At 58.9% G+C, this 16965-nt stretch overlaps 2 protein-coding genes across 4 annotated transcripts; both read left to right on the forward strand.

The window, feature by feature from the left end:
* Positions 1 to 3064: 3064 nt before the first annotated feature.
* SNRNP27 (small nuclear ribonucleoprotein U4/U6.U5 subunit 27) lies at positions 3065 to 5948 on the forward strand. Its single transcript, XM_027909952.1, has 6 exons — positions 3065 to 3121; positions 3932 to 4052; positions 4676 to 4785; positions 4908 to 4987; positions 5084 to 5148; positions 5650 to 5948. The coding sequence occupies exons 1-6, from the start codon at positions 3085 to 3087 to the stop codon at positions 5702 to 5704; spliced, it is 468 nt and encodes a 155-aa protein (XP_027765753.1). The 5' UTR covers positions 3065 to 3084; the 3' UTR covers positions 5705 to 5948.
* A 907-nt stretch (positions 5949 to 6855) lies between these two features.
* MXD1 (MAX dimerization protein 1) lies at positions 6856 to 14109 on the forward strand. 3 transcript variants are annotated; one of them, XM_027909950.1, is made up of 6 exons: positions 6856 to 6964; positions 7060 to 7156; positions 10421 to 10450; positions 11490 to 11604; positions 12261 to 12420; positions 12499 to 14109. In XM_027909950.1, exons 1-6 carry the CDS (start codon positions 6892 to 6894, stop codon positions 12684 to 12686), a joined length of 663 nt encoding a protein of 220 aa, XP_027765751.1. In that variant the 5' UTR covers positions 6856 to 6891; the 3' UTR covers positions 12687 to 14109. The 3 variants fall into 3 exon arrangements, with proteins under 3 accessions (XP_027765751.1, XP_027765752.1, XP_027765750.1); XM_027909951.1 differs by having other exon boundaries at positions 12502 to 14109; XM_027909949.1 differs by having other exon boundaries at positions 12261 to 14109.
* Positions 14110 to 16965: the final 2856 nt, after the last annotated feature.

Raw genomic sequence — 16965 nt, forward strand, 5'->3', positions numbered from 1 at the left:
TAAGGATTTGCCTGGGGGTCTGGAAGACGCCACTGGAACTGCTGCACAGTCTCTGCTCCCCTTCCCTTTGAGGGGACAGACACCAAGTTCTCCTTGGAAATTTGAAGGGACCCCCTGACAAGGGAAATTCAGTCTTGGTTCCTTTCTGGGTGCAGGGGGGGAAAAGGGGAGATGGGCTGGTAACTAGACAAGCACTTCCACGTTCCACATGGATGTTGGCTTTCCCACGTTTCCCTCGTGTTTCCCAGAGGATGCAGCAGCTGGACCAACACTTGGGAGAGGCCAGAGAAACACCCATGCCCTGCTCAGCTGCCCACGGCCTCACTGGCCCCCTGGCCAGGCAGCCTGGCTGCTCTGCCTTCCAGCCTCTGCAAAGCCTTTTCTGCTCTTCCCTCCTCCCAGCTGCCATAAAAACACCCTCCAGCCACAAAAGGGGAGAGGGAACTGCAGAGAGCAGCTGCAAAGCCCAGAGGAGCCGTGCCAGCTCCTGATGGGGGGAAGCGCTCGCTCCCTTTTCCCTCTCTGTGGATGCTCAGCAGGAACAGAAATGGTGGGGAGTGGCTGGGAGTGATGGAGGGCTGAGATTGCAGAGCCTGAGCTTCGTTATTTCACCCCCTCAGTTTAAAAAGTGGGTTGTGATCTTGAAAGTATTTAAATACACTTCAGATTACGTTTTAGCCTCTGTGTTGTCATGAGTTATGGCATGCAGACTGATCGTGGTGTTCTCACTAAAACAGAACACTTTCTGTCCCAGAGTGGGGGATTGAACTTCAAGAACTTCAAATTTTGTCTCTCCTCTGCAGCTGGAGAGGTGTGTGACAGCAGGGGTTGTGCTCATCTAATTAGGTGGATTCTCGGGTGGAGTCTGGGGAAAATGAGGCCAGTCACAAAATTGGTTTCGCTGAGAAATTGCTGCCTCCCACAATTTATCTCAGTAGTTTTGCTTGTAGAAGATGCTGCCAGTCACAAAAAAAAGAATTATTTTCTGACCTAAAAGAAGTGAAGTTCATATTCAAAACTGAAAAGTCCCCCCCGACTGATGCAGGAACCTCCAGCCCATGACTGTTTCCACAGCCTGTGATCTGTCACATCTCCTGCAGGGAACAGCCTGGAGGTAGGAGTGGAAAGGACAAGCTTTATGGCAGGTCTAATATTCACATTTTAAAGCAGACCTGCATTTTGCCAGCAGGGACAGGATTGGAGCTGTGGCAAGAAGAGCCACGTTGGTAGGATAAGAGTTACAAGCAGACCATTCCCCTTCTCGGCCTTCACACGGTCTAAAATCACAGGAAGAAAAAGCAACACAAAAGCACTGGGGTCTGTTTTCATTGCTGCCTAATAATAACCATCTACCTGGTGGTGACTCCTCTTCAGGAGAACAGAAGTCACATTAGGGAGCTGTTTTCAACTGAAATGAGAGCTTTGAAAACTCGCTGGTTCTCCCGGCAAAGAACTTGAGCCTCGTGACTCCGAGGGGTGTGAAATGACACATTCTTAGCTATTCTAAGGAAAAAAAAAACACACAGGGACCACCAAGGAGAAATATAAACTTGTCTCTGTAATGACATGAAAAGATGCCAGGTTATTAAGCATTGTGCCAGTAACCTGATGTGACAATCAAAGCACACGGTATGTGAAATACTTGGTTAAATGTAGAACTTCATGCCAACTTAACTGGCACTTAATTGCCCACTGCCAAGCAGTGTAAAATGTAGTACAGCCATTAAATTTAGTATTTTAAACTGTTTCAGTTTGATCACTATATTGAATTCTCCTGCCAAAGTTATCTAATAGGGAAAAAAGGCGCTTTTTTCCCTTTTCTTAAACACAGCTGTAACTTAAGCCGGCAGTTAAAAACATCTCCACGTTCAAATGCCAATGACTATTTATACTGAATTTTGCTAACAGTTGTGAGAAGAAAAACCAAATTAAAAACACTTTTTGGTGTGAAGGACTGGCTCCTTTCCCCAGGGATACAGATATATTCAGGAGACATACCCCCAAGTCGAGCAAGAAGCCAACAAGAGCATCGGGCCAGCACAGAGGAAGGTCCATCACCAAAAGTTTTACTTGGTTTTTTTTTTTTTTTTTGGAACAAAATAGCCCAGTGTTATCTCCAGCACTTGGATGATTTCTGTCCCCAGTCTCTGGTCCCTTGTTTGCTCCCGCACTGGTTATTTCTGAATCAATTCACACTTCCTTGTGTTGTAGTTACAAAGACTCTAAACCTGGTTTGCATGAACTGCATCCACTGAAGTGCTGGATAGCTGGGGGTTTTTTCAGCTTCTTTAGGAGCTGGGTTAGGGAAAAGTACAAGTTAATATTAAATTAATTTGGGGAAGATGGAAAGGCAAAACAGACTCACCGGGGGGATATTCACTGAATTTATTACCAACAAAATCAGAGCAGGAGAATCAGAAGGAAAATAAACCTTACAAACACCTGCCCCCCATCCCTCCCTCCTGCCCGGGCTCTCCCTTCACCCCCTCCAGCAGCCCAGGGAGACGGGAATGGGGGGCACGGTCAGGTCACCACGGGTTGTTCCTGCTGCTGCTCAGGGAGACGAGTCCGAGTCCTTCCCCTGCTCCAAGGGGGGTTCCCCAAAGGCTCTCACGTCCTTCCAGCAAACCTGTCCAGCCTGGGCTCCTCTCTCCAGGTCCCCACCAGGACCTGCTCCAGCACGGGCCTCCCAGGGGGTCACAGTCCGGCCCGGGCATCCCCCTGCTCCGGGTGGGCTCTTCATGGCTGCGGGTGGATCCCTGATCCATCCTGATCCATCCTGATCCATTCTGATCCATCCTGATCCACCCTGACCCTCCACGAGCCGCGGGTGGACCCCCGATCCCTCCTGCCCCACGCCAGCCCTGCCCGGGCCGCAGGAGCGCTCCCGGCGGAAGGAAACGGCTCGGCCGGCCCGTCCCTCTTCCCTCCCCTTCCGTCCTCCCGCTCTTGGGGCCGTGGGGCGGCCAGCGCGGGGATCCGCTGCCGGCGGGTCCCGATGTGGTGCTGAGGCGCTCCCGCAGCATCTGTCGGGGCCGTTCCTGCGGTTCCCGCCCCGGGAGCTGAGCGCGCTGAGGGGCCGCCATGGGCCGCTCCCGCTCCCGGTCACCGCCGCGGCGGGGTGAGGGGGACAGGGGCTGAGGGAGGACCGGGGCTGAGGGGGGTGAGGGGAGTGAGGGGACCCGGGGTGAGGGGGATGAGGGGAGACGAGGGACGAGGGATGACCCAGGGGGGTGACCGGGGGTCTGTGGGGGCCGGGGCGGCTGAGGGGGCTGGGGGGGACCCGGGAGGGGCCGGGACCGGGACCGGGATCGGGATCGGGGGGTCCGGGCCGTGCAGGGCTGTTGGAAGGGCCAGGCCCGGGGCTGGAGCGGGGTCTGGGGTGGCCCAGGGGTTGGAGGGGTCCGGGGACTCCCCAAAACCCTCCAGGGCAGGGGCGGCGGTGAGGCCTCGGCTCCTCGCTCTGGGCAGAGCAGAGGCTCCCTCCCTCCCTCCTCATCTCTTTCTCCTCCTCTTCTTTCTCCTCCTCGTCTTCCTCCTTCTTTTCTTTTTCCTCCACCTCTTCTCCCCCTACTCCTTCTTCTCCTTCTCCTCTTCATCTCTTCCTCCTCCTTCGGCCCTTCTCCTCAGCTTTTTGGGGCCCATCACCCATCAGCTGGATCCCCCCAGTCCCGAGTGATTCCCACCTCCGGAGTGGAGGCTTTTCCTGCTGCTCTTCCCACTCCCGGGGGTGCCCGTGGGGGTCCCAGAGCCCAGAACTCTGCTGGGGGGTCAGGGAGGGCTGGGACATGGGACAGGGTATGTGAGGGTCCCTGGGCCTGGGGGTCAGGGAGGGGCTGTCCCAGGGTCCGTGCTCGGGAGCTGGGATTATCTGTCGGGGTTTCCCTTGGGAGGCGGGCAGGGAAGCAGGAGCTGACCCTTCCCTGGGCAGAGCGCCGGCGCTCGCGCTCCACGTCCCGGGACAGGGACAGGCGGCGGCGGGAGCGATCCCGGTCCCGGGACAGGGACAGGAGGAGGAGCCGGTCCCGCTCCCCGCACCGGAGACGATCCAGGTGAGGGCTGGGACATCCAGGTGAGGGCAGGGATGATGCAGGTGAAGGCAGGGACCAAGCAGGTGAGGGCAGGGACATCCAGGTGAGGGCAGGGATGATGCAGGTGAAGGCAGGGACCAAGCAGGTGAGGGCAGGGACATCCAGGTGAAGGCAGGGATGATGCAGGTGAGGGCAGGGATGATCCAGATGAAGATGGGGATGATCCAGGTAAGGGCAAGGACATCCAGGTGAGGGCAGGGATGATCCAGGTGAGGGAAGAGACATCCAGATGAAGACAGGGATGATCCAGCTGATGGCAGGGACATCCAGGTGAGGGCAGGGAGGATCCAGGTGAGGGCAGGGATGATCCAGCTGATGGCAGGGACATCCAGGTGAGAGCAGGGACATCCAGGTGAGGGCAGGGATGATCCAGGTGAGGGAAGAGACATCCAGATGAAGACGGGGATGATCCAGGTAAGGGTGGGGATGATCCACATGAGGGTGGGGAGCATCCAGGCCAGGCAGGGACACCAGTGTGGGGTGGGGACAGCCAGGTGAGGGCTCTTGGGTGACATGGGGACAGTGGGAGCTCCAGGTGGGAAATCCTGGCAGGAATTGCAGCCCCACCCCGTGTGTCCCAGCAGGTCCCCGCGCCGGCACCGCTCCAGCTCCTCGTCACCAGTGCGGCCCAAGGAACGCCGGGATGAGGAGAAGAAGGAGATCAAAGACTCCAAGAAGGAGAGACAGATCACAGGTGAGGGGGGGATTTTCCTTCTGAAACACTCCTACGTCCCCTGTGAGACCAGCCCAGGGATACTGGGATTTTTGGGAATCCAAAAATCCATGTTTGCCCAATCCCCAATGTCATTGCCTCAGAGGAGGATCTGCAGGGCAAGACAGAGGAGGAGATTGAGATGATGAAGATGATGGGCTTTGCCTCCTTCGACACCACCAAGGTGAGTGCAGGGCCTGAGGCCACCCCTGTGGGCTCCGCGGTGTCACCTGCTCTGTCTGGGGACAATCCACGGGATTTGGGGAATGTTTCTCCTCAGGGGAAGAAGGTGGATGGTGCTGCCAATGCCTACGCCATCAACGTGTCCCAGAAGAGGAAGTACAGGTGTGTCCCACCTTTTTTTGGGATAGAGAAAGGATTTGTTTGATGAGGTAACTGTGGCCACTGCCCTTGGGGTGATCCAGCTGCCAGGCCTTGGAAAAATGGGAATTCTATGGGGTTTACAGGCAAAAACAGCGGTGAGAGGTGTTTGGATCCCCCTGGAGATGGGAAAACGGGGGGGTGAGGAGTGTGGGGTGGGCAGGATTGGAGCAGTGGGGAGCGACGCTGTTCACCTGGTTTATTCCCAAAGAACACCCAATTTATCAGTTCCGTTCCCTTTTTGATGGGAATTTGAGGGTAGAGACAGGCTGCGCTCCCGGGATCCCCACACAGCCCACCCTCCAGAGCAGCTCCTCACTGGGAGCCTTCCTGCCCTGTTTTTGGTCAAATCCATGAGGAATTGGGTTCCCTGTAGCTGTCAAGCCCTATTCCCAGCCTCCCCAGGGTGTTTTTGTCCCGATTTCCCTGGATCCAGGGGCTGACTCTGGCTCCATCCCGGCCCAGGCAGTACATGAACAGAAAAGGAGGATTCAACAGGCCCCTGGATTTCATCGCCTGACACTGGGACACGGCCCCCACCACGGAAGGAGTTTGCTTTCCTGGGGGAATCTGGTGGCAGATTCCAGCGGAATTTGGGTTATTCCCAACGAACCCCATGGTCGAAGCTGCCCCAAGTCGCCGTTTCCCAGATTTTTGGTATTATTTTTGTACAAAGAGGTCAGTTCCTGGCCGGGATTTTGCTGTGTGTTCCCTAGTTTTGCTTTGTTTCCCTGTTAATAAAACCCCGGATCTATTTCCTTTAATTTTTATCATTCAGGGATGGAGTGGGGGGGAGAGTTCACTGCAGACCTCTGGAGTTACCCTAAAACGCAACATTTAAACCCAATTCCCTCTCCCACAAATCGTTGGGAATTGATGCAAACCCATTGAATCCCGAGGGGCCCCATTTGAGCCCTGGGCTCAAACTGGAGGTGCTGGGAGTGGGGGGGCTCTTTCCTATCACCTGACTCCAAAGGGGGTCCCTGCACCGGGGGGTCCCTGCCCTGAGGTGGGGGGTCCCAGCCATGACGGGGGCGTCCTGGGAGGTCCCAAGGATCCTTCCTCGGGGGGTCCCTGTCCTGGGGAGTGTCTGTCCTGCAGGATGGGTCAGTCCCTGCCCCGGGGGTGTCTGTCCCTATCCCAGGGGGTGCCTGTCCCTGTCTCGGGGGTCCCTGTCCCGGGGGGTCCCTGTCCCTGCCCTGGTCTGTCCCTGTCTCGGGGGTCCCTGTCCCGGGGGGTCCCTGTCCCTGCCCTGGTCTGTCCCTGTCCCTGTCCCGGGGGGTTCCTGCGGGTCTCACGTTGTCCCCCCACCACAGAATCTGATGCCCCGCCCCCTTCCCCGTCCGGCCCCGCCATTGGCTGCGCGGCAGGAAGTGAGTCAGGGGGCAGCGCGTGCGGCGGCGGGGCGGGGCCGTTGGATGGGTGGGCCAATGGCAGGAGGGCGTGGCTCTCCCACCCAATCACAGCGGGCGGGGGGTGGGGCCTTCGGGCACCGCCACGCCCCGCAGCGCCGCTCGTGCGGGTGCTGGGCGGGGCTTCCTTCAGAAGCCGCCAATGAGCGGCGGCGGTGGGCGGGGTCTCCCCCAGCGGAGGCCAATGGGCGCTGCGGGGGCGGGGCCCGCGCGGGACCTGGCGGAGCGGCCGCTCGGGGCGGGCAGAGGCCGCCGCGCCCCCCCCGCCGCCGGACCGGCCCGTCCCGGCCCCGCCATGGCCGCCCCCCCCCGCCTCGGCATCCAGATGCTGCTGGAGGCCGCCGAGTTCCTGGAGCGGCGGGAGCGAGGTACCCCCCACGCATCCCCTCCCCTCCCCGCGCTGCCCCCGCTGCCCTCGGGCCGGGCCCCGCGCTGACCCGCGGCCGCCGTTGTGTCTCCGCAGAGGCCGAGCACGGTTACGCCTCGCTGCGGCCCGGCGGTAAGGACGGGGAGGCCTCGCGGCGCCGCGCCAAGGCCCGCAGGAGCAGCAGCGGCGGCAGGTGACGGCGGCACCGGGAGGGGCGGGGGGGACCGGGCCCGCTGTGGGGCTGCCGGGCAGGGCCGGGGGCTCCTGACACCGGGGGACCGGGCCCGTGAGGCTCCGCTGTCACCGGGGGTGTGCCAGGGCCGGAGGGATCCCCCCGGCCCCAGTGAGGCCCTGTTGTCACGGGGCTCCCGGCAAGGCCAGGGGGACCCTCCTGTAACCGGGGCCCGGGCCCGGGGAGGCCCCGCTGTCACCGGGGGTGTGACAGGGCCGGGAGGGCTCCGGTCACCGCGGGACCGGGCTCTGGGGGATGTCCCACTGTCGTCGGGACTGTGACCACGTCAGGGACACCCTCCTGTCCCAGTGTCACCGGGGGTGTGACAGGGCGGGGGGGGCTCCTGTCACCGGGTGTCTGGGCCCGGTGAGGCCCCACTGTCACTGGGCCTGTGGCCAGGCTGGGCTGGCCCCCTGGCACAGGGCTCTGGTTGGGCCCCACTGTCACCAGGTGTGTGACAGGGCCGGGGTGACCCCCCTGTCGCCGTGTGTCTGGCACACTGTGAGCTCCTGCTGCCACCAGACACGTGGCAGGGCCGGGGTGACCCTCCTGTCACGGGGGTGCTCAGTCCCTGGGGGATCCCTCTGTCCCCAGGGTGTGACAGAGCCGGGGGGACCCTCCTGTCGCTGTTTGCTCGGGCTCTGGTGAGGCCTGTCTGTCACCAGGTGTGTGACAGGGCTGGGTGGGGCTCTGCTGCCACCAAAGTCCTGCTGTCACCGGGTGTGTGACACCGTGGGCGGGACCCTCCTGTCCCCGGGTGACCAGGGCACGGTGAGGCCCCGCTGTCACTGGGTGTGACAGGGCTGGGGGGACTCTCCTGTCACCAGGGGACCAGGCCCAGTGAGGTCCTGCTGTCAGAGGGCTCCTGGTGGGGCTGGAGGGGACCCTCCCGTAACCTCCTTAATTATCTGCCCTGAAATCCACCCAGAGCTTCCCTATTATCCCTGCCTGTTTTTTTCTTCCTGTTGTCCCTCCCTGTTTTTTTCTCTCTGTTGTCCCTCCCTGCTGATTTTCAGTCCTAAACCTAAAAGTCCTAAACCACCTTTCCCCTGAGTTGAAGTCGACTCCAAGCACCCACATTGAATTTCTGGAGTAGATCCCGCCATCCCAGGAGCAACAGGAGTCACCCTCGTGCTTTATTCCCTCCCTTTAACAACCTGAAATCCCCTTGGGTGGCTCTGGAGGGGGAAGGATGAGCTGTTTTGGGAAGGGCTGGCTCCGGGCTGTGCCTCCGAGCCAGGGGAGCTCCGAGGGGCAGCGGGTTCATCCCGACACGTCACCGGCGCCCGCCGGAGCCAGGGAGGAGCCGGGCGGGGATGGCACCTCATCTGTCACCACTTTCCTGCTCGGGAGCAGCCCCGACCTTTGGCAGCCGCCGGAACAAATCCACCTGGACGTGCACGTGTCCTGGCTCCCGGGGTGCTCCCGGTGTTCTCCCAGCACCCTGTCCCACCCACGCAGGTGTCCCTGGCTGTCAGGGGGGGTGGGGGAGGCAGCTGAGGCCCCGGGGTCTCGTTTCAAACAGGCTCCAGGTGAATCCAGGGGTTTGTCCTGCCAGGACACGCTCCAGGTTTCCCTCTCGGAGGATTTTGTTCACTTCAGGCCAAGCTGTTGTGTTTTTTTTTTTTTTCAGGAATAAAAAACGCATTCCAAAGGGAAAACTGGTGATCAGCCCAAGTTTTAATTAGTGGGAATTGTAGTCAGGGGCTCCATGGATATGAAATCGCTCCGGAAAGGATCGGGGAGCATGTGGATGTGTTCCATCTGCTCCAGGCTGAGCTGCCATCCCCTCTGTCCCTGTTTATTTTATCCAAAATTAAAATCCATCAATCATTTAATATTTTCCTAAATATTGGTGATGGTGGATGCGAAGCAAGAGGGAAAACATGCATTCCAGGAAGGATTCAGGTGGGAGAGAGGATGGGTTTGTAATCAGTTGAGGGTGATGGGAGCTTCATCCCTGTCTGTGCTGTGCTTGGGAAGTGTTTGGATAAGTTAGGATCAAGGGAATGGCTGCAGCCTGTCCCAGCCCTGTGGTGAAGGGCTGGGTGTGAAACACGTGCATTTATTGGCTCAGACATTTTGAGAACCGTGAGGGCCGTGGCTTTTGGGAGCTGATGGCACTGGGAAGCCAACAGAGCCTCTGGATTCGGGTGATCCATCAGGAAATGCTGCTGGCAAAGTGAAGGAGACCCTGGAGAACATCTCCCACTGCTGTGTTGGTGGCATCCCTAGTTTTTCCTTCAGTGGGATCCCTCCTTTTCCTTTGGTTCCATCCCTTGTTTTCCTTTGACATCTCTCATTTTCCCTTCAGTGACATCCCTCTTTTTTCCCTTTGGCACGTCCCTCGTTCTCCCTTCAATCCATCCCTTGTTTTCCCTTCAGCACTGGGACAAACTTGCACTCCCAGACCCCCGTGGGGCCATCCCAGCAGACATCCCTGTCCCAACAGCCCGTGGATCATTCCCACCCTTACATTTTCAGGCCATGTAACAACATTTTCCCCAAAGTCGAGTGGAGCTTCTCGAGGCCTCCAGAGGTTTTAGGAAGGCTTTTAGGCCAGGGAAGCGGCTCTTCCCCAAGCATCATTCCTGGGAACACGGGCAGTGGGGCCTCCTGTGGCTTCTTTCCCAGATTTCAGCAGGAATTTCGCAGCTTGCGTTTTCCATCTTTTCCCAGCTCCGTGGAAATTTGGAGCTTCGGGGGGTTTGTCGTGGATTTGACGTGTCAGCAGCACATTCTGAATCTCCCCTGGAGCTGCTCCCTGTTGCTGGACACAGGGAAGGGTGTTTTCCACATCTTCCTGGCATTTGAGGGATGACTTGGAGACGGGGGTGGGTGTTGGGTGCCAGCGAGGACTGGGAGGCTCCTGGTCCCTGGTGTGTCCTGAGCCAGTTTGGGGATCCCACTCAGACTCTGCCCAGGGTCGGGATGGAGCAACTTCCCATCACCGATACCGCTGTCAATCCCAGTCCCAGCTCTAAGGCTTGCCCCTGTCTGGATTAAAATCCCCTTGGACAGTTTTCCTGACCCTTTGTTTCCATCTGTCTGGCAATTTCCCCATCTGCATCCTGCCATGCTCCCCATCCCTGGGCATGGAGCAGCTCTGGGAGCCCCCCAGGTTTGCAGCTCTTCTAGGGAGCCTTTGCTAATTCCAACATGTTAATCCCAACTGTTAATCCCTAATCAGCCAGAGGAACTAATAACTTCTTCCTTCTTTTCCAGGTCGACACACAATGAGATGGAAAAGAACAGGTGAGTGCTGGAGGTTTGTCAGGAACTGGGGTTTGGAGGAATTGTTGCTTTTCCAGGGGTTTTCCAGCAGAGATGGGTTGAGATGGGCGGTGGGAGGGAAAGGGTGGGATAAAGGACACCAAGGATTGAAACATTCCCTGTCCTTGACTGCTGGGAATGATATCAATATCCTCTGCCAGCTCCCACTCATTCAGGAAAATTGTCTTTCCACAGGCTCATCTTTGAGCCAGTTGAAGTTTGGGATTTATCCCAAGAGTAAATCCCACTTTCTTTGCCTGTGTTGTCATCCCGAGGTCCTTTGGGTGAGGAAATCCCTGTTTACCTCCCAGTGTATCCCAAACAAGACCAGCAGGTCCTTGCAAAATCCCAGTTTGGAACTGCCCAGGATCGGGTGGTTGAGAGATGGGTGTTGCAACCCACTCCCAAGGATCTGACCTACATGTTGGGATTGGAGCAGTGGACACAGGGAAACTGGGATGTGCTGAGAGCATCCCAGGTATCAGCAGGTAAAGGGATTTATTTCCTCATGGAGCCAGAGTTTCCCTCTGGCATTAACATCCTACATGTTAATGTGGAGAAAACCAGGATGTTACATGGAGAGGGAGGATTTCTGGACCATGGTCAGTGCTCCCTCAGGGATCTGGTGTTGTTTTGGATCCAAAACCACCCTGCTCCTAATAAAAGTATGGAAAGGAAGTGCTCCCAAGGGATTTACAGCTGGGTGTTGACCTGGGCAGCTTCAGCTGTCAGTGGGAACCAACCAGCATTCCTGAGGTGGAGATTTTTGGGAAGAGAATGAACGTAAGTGGATAGAATTCCGAGGTCATTGGCATCTCCCTGCCAGGAATCACCCCCACAGCCCAGGGTGCCTGCAGGGTTTATCTGTGAGGTTTTCCAAGGGGTCCTTGGGCCTGGCTGCGGTTTTCTCCCAGTTCCTGGAAGCCCACGGAGAGTGGGAAGGCCCCTGGGTGGGTTTAGCTCCCCCCAGCCCAGTTTTCCTGCCCTGGGGAGCTGATCCAGCCGTGTGCTCCCGTTGCAGGCGTGCCCAGCTCCGGCTGTGCCTGGAGAGGCTGAAGGGGCTGGTGCCCCTGGGGGCGGCGGCCGGGCGGCACACGACCCTCAGCCTGCTCACCAGGGCACGGCTGCACATCCAGGTGAGCCGGGAACACCGGGATCCGGCCCCGGGAAGGGGGGCAGAGATGAGAGCAGCACCCCAGGACAGGGCGGGGGGCTCGGGGGGTGCTGGGAGTGGGCTGGGATAACTGGGGAGGGCTGGGATTGGGCTGGGATAACTGGGGAACACTGGGACTGAGATGGGACAACTGGGGGAGCACAGACATCGGGCTGGATTAACTGGGAGAGCTCTGGATTGTGCTGGGATAATGGGGAGTGCTGGCATTGGGCTGGGATTACTGGAGGAGGGCTGGGATGACTGGGAGAGCAATGGCATCAGACTGGGATAACAGGGAGCTCTGGGATTGGGCTGGGATAACAGAATGTTGAATTGAGCTGGGATAATGGGGAGTGCTGACACTGGGCTGGGATAACTGTGGGAGTGCTGGGATTGGGCTGGGATGACTGGGGGAGTTGAAATCCATGCGGCTCCACATCCCGACTTGGGAGCCCCTCGGGAGCCGGCGGTGGCCGTGCCGGGATTGCTGGAGCTCAGGGATTGCGGGAGCTCAGGGATTCCGGGAGCTCAGGGATTGCTGGAGCTCAGGGATTCCGGGAGCTCAGGGATTCCGGGAGCTCAGGGATTGCGGGAGCTCAGGGATTGCGGGAGCTCAGGGTGCCGCGTGTCCCCCCGCAGAAGCTGGAGGACCTGGAGCGCCGAGCCCTGCACCAGATCGAGCAGCTGCAGCGGGAGCAGCGGCACCTCCAGCGGCAGCTGGAAAAGCTGGGAATGGAGCGGGTCAGGATAGACAGCATCGGCTCCAGCCTTTCCTCCGAGCGCTCCGACTCGGACCGAGGTGAGAGCCCGCGCTGCGGGACGGCCGGCGGGAGCTCCGGCCCTGCCGGGACTCCAACCCTTCCCATTCCTCCGGCAGAAGAGATGGATGTGGACGTGGAGAGCACGGACGACCTCCCGGCCGACCTGGACTGGAGCAGCAGCAGCCCCAGCGACTCGGACGAGCGCGGGAGCCTCCAGAGCCTGGGCAGCGACGAGGGGTATTCCAGCTCCGGCGGGACCAGGGCGAAGCCGGCGAGCAGCCGGAAGCTTCCTCTCGGGATGTAGGAAGCGCTTCCCGCGGCCGTTCCAGCGGCGCCGTTCCCGTGGGATCCCGTTGGCCAGCACCCCGACCCCGCCCCAGCATTCCCCGCACGGAGACACCCGCACGTCCCGCCGATCCCGCAGATCCCGCTGCTCCCGGGGCTCCGCTCGCACCCGCCGGGATCTGCTCCGCCAGGCCCTACATTCCAGCCGCGCTTGGAAGCGCCCGGGAATACCGCGGCAGTAACAGCGACCTCCAGAGCCTTCCCTGGGTTCTCTCCCGGGCTGTCACTGCCCGGTATTCCCGATCTCCTCCGCATCTGGCCGGCGGCATCGTGTTCCTGACGCTCAGGACCCAAAAGCTGAGTTTTTGGGAGCAGATCCGAAGGCAGAACCGGCCTCTTGTGGAATTTCCATCTGGGAGAGAGCGGAGCCACGTTGGGAACCCGCCCACGGAGCATTTTGGGTGGGCACAGGGATCGGCCTCAGTCGGGGGGTTCCTCCTCCCCCGACTCTAAATATTCAGGGACACCCCATCCCGGCCCTCCCGTGGTCCCGGAGCATTCCTGGCGTGGGGAATGGCAGCCACCCCTCGGAACAGCCACCTCCGGGCTGGGAAGTTTCTGCCCTCCCTAACCCCAAACGGGACGTCCCACCTCCCGTGGCACGGCATTCCAGACTCCTGGAATTCCTTTTCCACGCTTCCAGTCTCGGGGACAGTATTTCTACCTCGGAGGGAGCCCCCGGCCTCTCTCCACCCCTTCAGCACAAAGATGATGCCTCCGCTCAGCAATAACCCCGCGGGACCCCCCGGATCGTCCCCGGAGCACTTCTCCATCCAGCCGGGATCTTCCCAGCTCGGGGAGGATTCCAGAAGCCCCCGAGGGCGGGGAGGGGTCCCGAGCCGGAGCACACTGAGCTGTCCGTGGTGTTTGTTCGTTTCCCGATGCACTGGAGGGAACATTCCCACCACTTCCTGCTTTTAGAGCTGCTCTGGGAATGTTGGCACTTAGAGCTCTGCCTTCCACACCTTCCTTTTCCCTTCGGGCCGCTCCAAGGGTTTTCCAGCCCCTCGGGACCCTCTCGCTCCAGCCCCGTGGGGTCAGTGAGGCCTCAGTGTCCGGCACGGAGCTCTCCAAGGGCTTTTCCCGGCGCTGGGATAAGAAACAGGCTCTGAGGGCCCATTTTCTTCAGGAATTGCAGGTGCTGAGAGGCACCAAGACGCTCCACGGAGTGCAAGGGGATGAGGGGGAAACTCCAGTTCTTTTCCTTTTTCCTGTCCCATTTTCCTTCCTCTCTTATTTCCCATCTTTCCTTTTCTCCTTTTCCTCTCCCTTCAGACCCCAATCCCATTTCTGGCCCATTTGGGAGGGAGGAAGCTGCCCAAGGCCCCAGGAATTGCCCAGATCTCCCAGGTTTCAGCTCTTTTTCCATGTGGTGATTCCTAGGAAAAAAAAAAACCACCAAACCATGACGGATTTTCCTTTAAAGCCCCTGGAATTTCCCACCCTCCAGCATCACCACAGCCCATGGGCGCCTGAGCTCGACCCCCTGCGCTTTCAAAAAGAGGGAAAAAAAGGCAAAAAGGTGGAAAACACCAAGAACAAGTGGAATATCAGCCCTTGGGGGCCGGTGGCTCCACTGGTGTTTGGCCAGATCCGTCCCTTACCTGGGGAATCCCAGCAGGTCCCTCCGGGCAGGTGATTCCTGGCACTGGGAAAGCCCTTCCAGAGGTCCTAAACGTTGGTTTTTGGTTGGATTTGGACATTCTGAAGGTTTGGCCTCAGCACAGATGAGGAGTTTGGGCAGGTTTGTGCCTTTTGCAGTTCCCAACACCTTTTCTTTTCCCCCCTTTTCCTCCTCCCTGTCCCACCCTGACCCTTCCTGGCCCTTGGCACCGCCGGGCTGTGCTCCGGGAACCCCCAAACGCTGCACTAACCTGGAACGAGGCTGGAGCCCGGCGGACCCGGGGACCCCCCTGCGCCGTGCCAGCCTTTTCCTGGAATTCACTGATCCACCAGCATTCCTATGAAATAAGCTGCAGGAAGGACTTTTTTATAGATTGTGATAAAAATCCAGGGAGTGGGAGGAGTCGTATCGGGACATGATGGGCGGGAATCAACCCCACCCGTCTGTGGGTTGGTTTTCCTTTCTTTTTTCCTTGTGGAAGGCAGATCCTGAACCGCTGGCTCCCGGGAAGTACCAAAATGTTTGTTTCATCCTGAATTTCTCCAGTGGAGCCACCCCGTCTCCGCTCAACCTTTCCTTTATTATTCTTTGGGGCACCTCTTATTTGTGCTTTCCTATCGTTTTTTTCTGTTCCTTTTTGCTTCCCAAGAAGCGGATCCGCCCCGGCCTCGGCTCCCTCGGGCAGTCGGGAGCGGGCACGGATCCCATTTCCAGCCGTTCCTGCTGTAAATATCCCGTTGTGGGGCCGAATCCCATGTCAAGCCAATGGAATGGTGCTTTTTTTTTTTTTTTTTTTTTTTTTTTTTTTTTTTTTTTTTTTTTTTTTTTTTAGGAATTCCGTGTTTTAGGAGACCTTTGCTGTGTCCATGGATATTTCTGTCTTGTTTGATTGTTAGGAAATAAATTATTTCGTTACGAAAGAACCGTGTGAGGAGCCGGAACTGCTGCGGGGAGGGAGCAGGAGGTGCCTGGGGGATGGTGGGAATGGGGAAGGCAGAGCCCTCGGCCCCATCCCTCATCTTGTATCCTCCATCTCACATCACAGGAGCTTGGAATCGTTTAGGTGGGAAAAGACCTGACAGCACCGAGTGCAGCCGGTGACTGATCCTCACCATCCCACTCAACCATCGCACTTGGGGCCAATCCAATCGTTCCTGGCAAACCTCCAGGGGTGGGGACTCCCCCACCTCCCTGGGCAGCCCCTCCCAGAGCTTGACAACCCCTTCCTTGAAGAAATTCCTCATGATATCCCACCTGCCCCTCCCCTGGCACAGCTGGAGGCCGTTCCCTCTCCTCCTGTCCCTGTTCCCTGGGAGCAGAGCCCGAATTCCCCCCCGGCTCCCCCCTCCTGTCAGGGATTGCAGAGCCAGAAGGTCCCCCCTGAGCCTCCTTTTCTCCAGGCTGAGCCCCCCCAGCTCCCTCAGCCCCTCCTGCTGCTCCAGCCCCTTCCCAGCTCCGTTCCCTTCCCTGCACACCTGCAGCCCCTCAGTGTCTCTTGTTGAGGGCCCAGCCCTGGACACAGCCCTGGAGGGGCCTCAGCAGGGCCAGCACAGGGACAGTCCCTGCCCTGGGGCTGTGACACCATGGCTGGGACAGCCCAGGGGCCATTGGCCTCCTGCCCCCCTGGGCACCCCTGGGCTCACGTTCAGCCACTGCCACCAACACCCTCAGGTCCTTTCCCAGCTTTCCAGCCACTCTTTCCCCAGCCTGGAGCACTGCAGGGGGTTGTTGTGGCCCAAGGGCAGGACCCTCACCCTTGTTGGCCTCTGCCCCTCAATCCAGCCTGTCCAGATCCCTCTGCTGAGCCTTCCTGCTCTCATCCCATTTTTCTCATCCCACAGTCTCCATCCCATATCCCTCATCCATGTCCCACATCCTGCACCCCTCATCTTGCATCCTCCAGCCCTCAACCCTCCCAGGTGCTCCCAGGATGGGGTTTATCCCAGTGCTGGGCAAAACAGACTCACCGGGGGGAATATTCACTGAATTTATTACCAACAAAATCAGAGCAGGAGAATCAGAAGGAAAATAAACCTTACAAACACCTCCCCCCATCCCTCCCTCCTGCCCGGGCTCTCCCTTCACCCCCTCCAGCAGCCCAGGGAGACGGGAATGGGGGGCACGGTCAGGTCATCACGGGTTGTTCCTGCTGCTGCTCAGGGAGACGAGTCCGAGTCCTTCCCCTGCTCCAAGGGGGGTTCCCCAAAGGCTCTCACGTCCTTCCAGCAAACCTGTCCAGCCTGGGCTCCTCTCTCCAGGTCCCCACCAGGACCTGCTCCAGCACGGGCCTCCCAGGGGGTCACAGTCCGGCCCGGGCATCCCCCTGCTCCGGGTGGGCTCTTCATGGCTGCGGGTGGATCCCTGATCCATCCTGATCCATCCTGATCCATCCTGACCCTCCACGAGCTGCAGGGGCTCAGCTGTCTCCTCAGGGGCTTTCCCATGGAATCTCAGGGAAATCTCCACTGCTGGAGCAGCTCCTGCCCCTCCTCCTGCACTGCCCTGGAGCTCTGCAGGGCTGCTCCTCTCACACCTTCTCCCCCTGCTCTTCTCTGGCTGCAATTTTCACCTGCACAACAACCTTTTCCTCCTTCAGTTCATTCTCCCTGAGGCG

This window comes from Empidonax traillii, unplaced genomic scaffold, assembly GCF_003031625.1.
Source record: "Empidonax traillii isolate 1590-97213 ecotype Southwest subspecies unplaced genomic scaffold, ASM303162v1 scaffold2540:size22170, whole genome shotgun sequence".
NCBI classification, from domain to species: Eukaryota; Metazoa; Chordata; class Aves; order Passeriformes; family Tyrannidae; genus Empidonax; species Empidonax traillii.

Bases quoted from the DNA above. Each gene is read 5' to 3' on its own strand.
- SNRNP27 (XM_027909952.1), top strand. From the start codon at position 3,085: ATGGGCCGCTCCCGCTCCCGGTCACCGCCGCGGCGGG. The intron at 4,053-4,675 runs GTGAGGGCTGGG...GTGTCCCAGCAG, and splicing joins CCGCACCGGAGACGATCCAG to GTCCCCGCGCCGGCACCGCT. The intron at 4,786-4,907 runs GTGAGGGGGGGA...TCATTGCCTCAG, and splicing joins GAAGGAGAGACAGATCACAG to AGGAGGATCTGCAGGGCAAG.
- MXD1 (XM_027909949.1), top strand. From the start codon at position 6,892: ATGGCCGCCCCCCCCCGCCTCGGCATCCAGATGCTGCTGGAGGCCGCC. The intron at 10,451-11,489 runs GTGAGTGCTGGA...CTCCCGTTGCAG, and splicing joins AATGAGATGGAAAAGAACAG to GCGTGCCCAGCTCCGGCTGT. The intron at 11,605-12,260 runs GTGAGCCGGGAA...GTCCCCCCGCAG, and splicing joins GGGCACGGCTGCACATCCAG to AAGCTGGAGGACCTGGAGCG.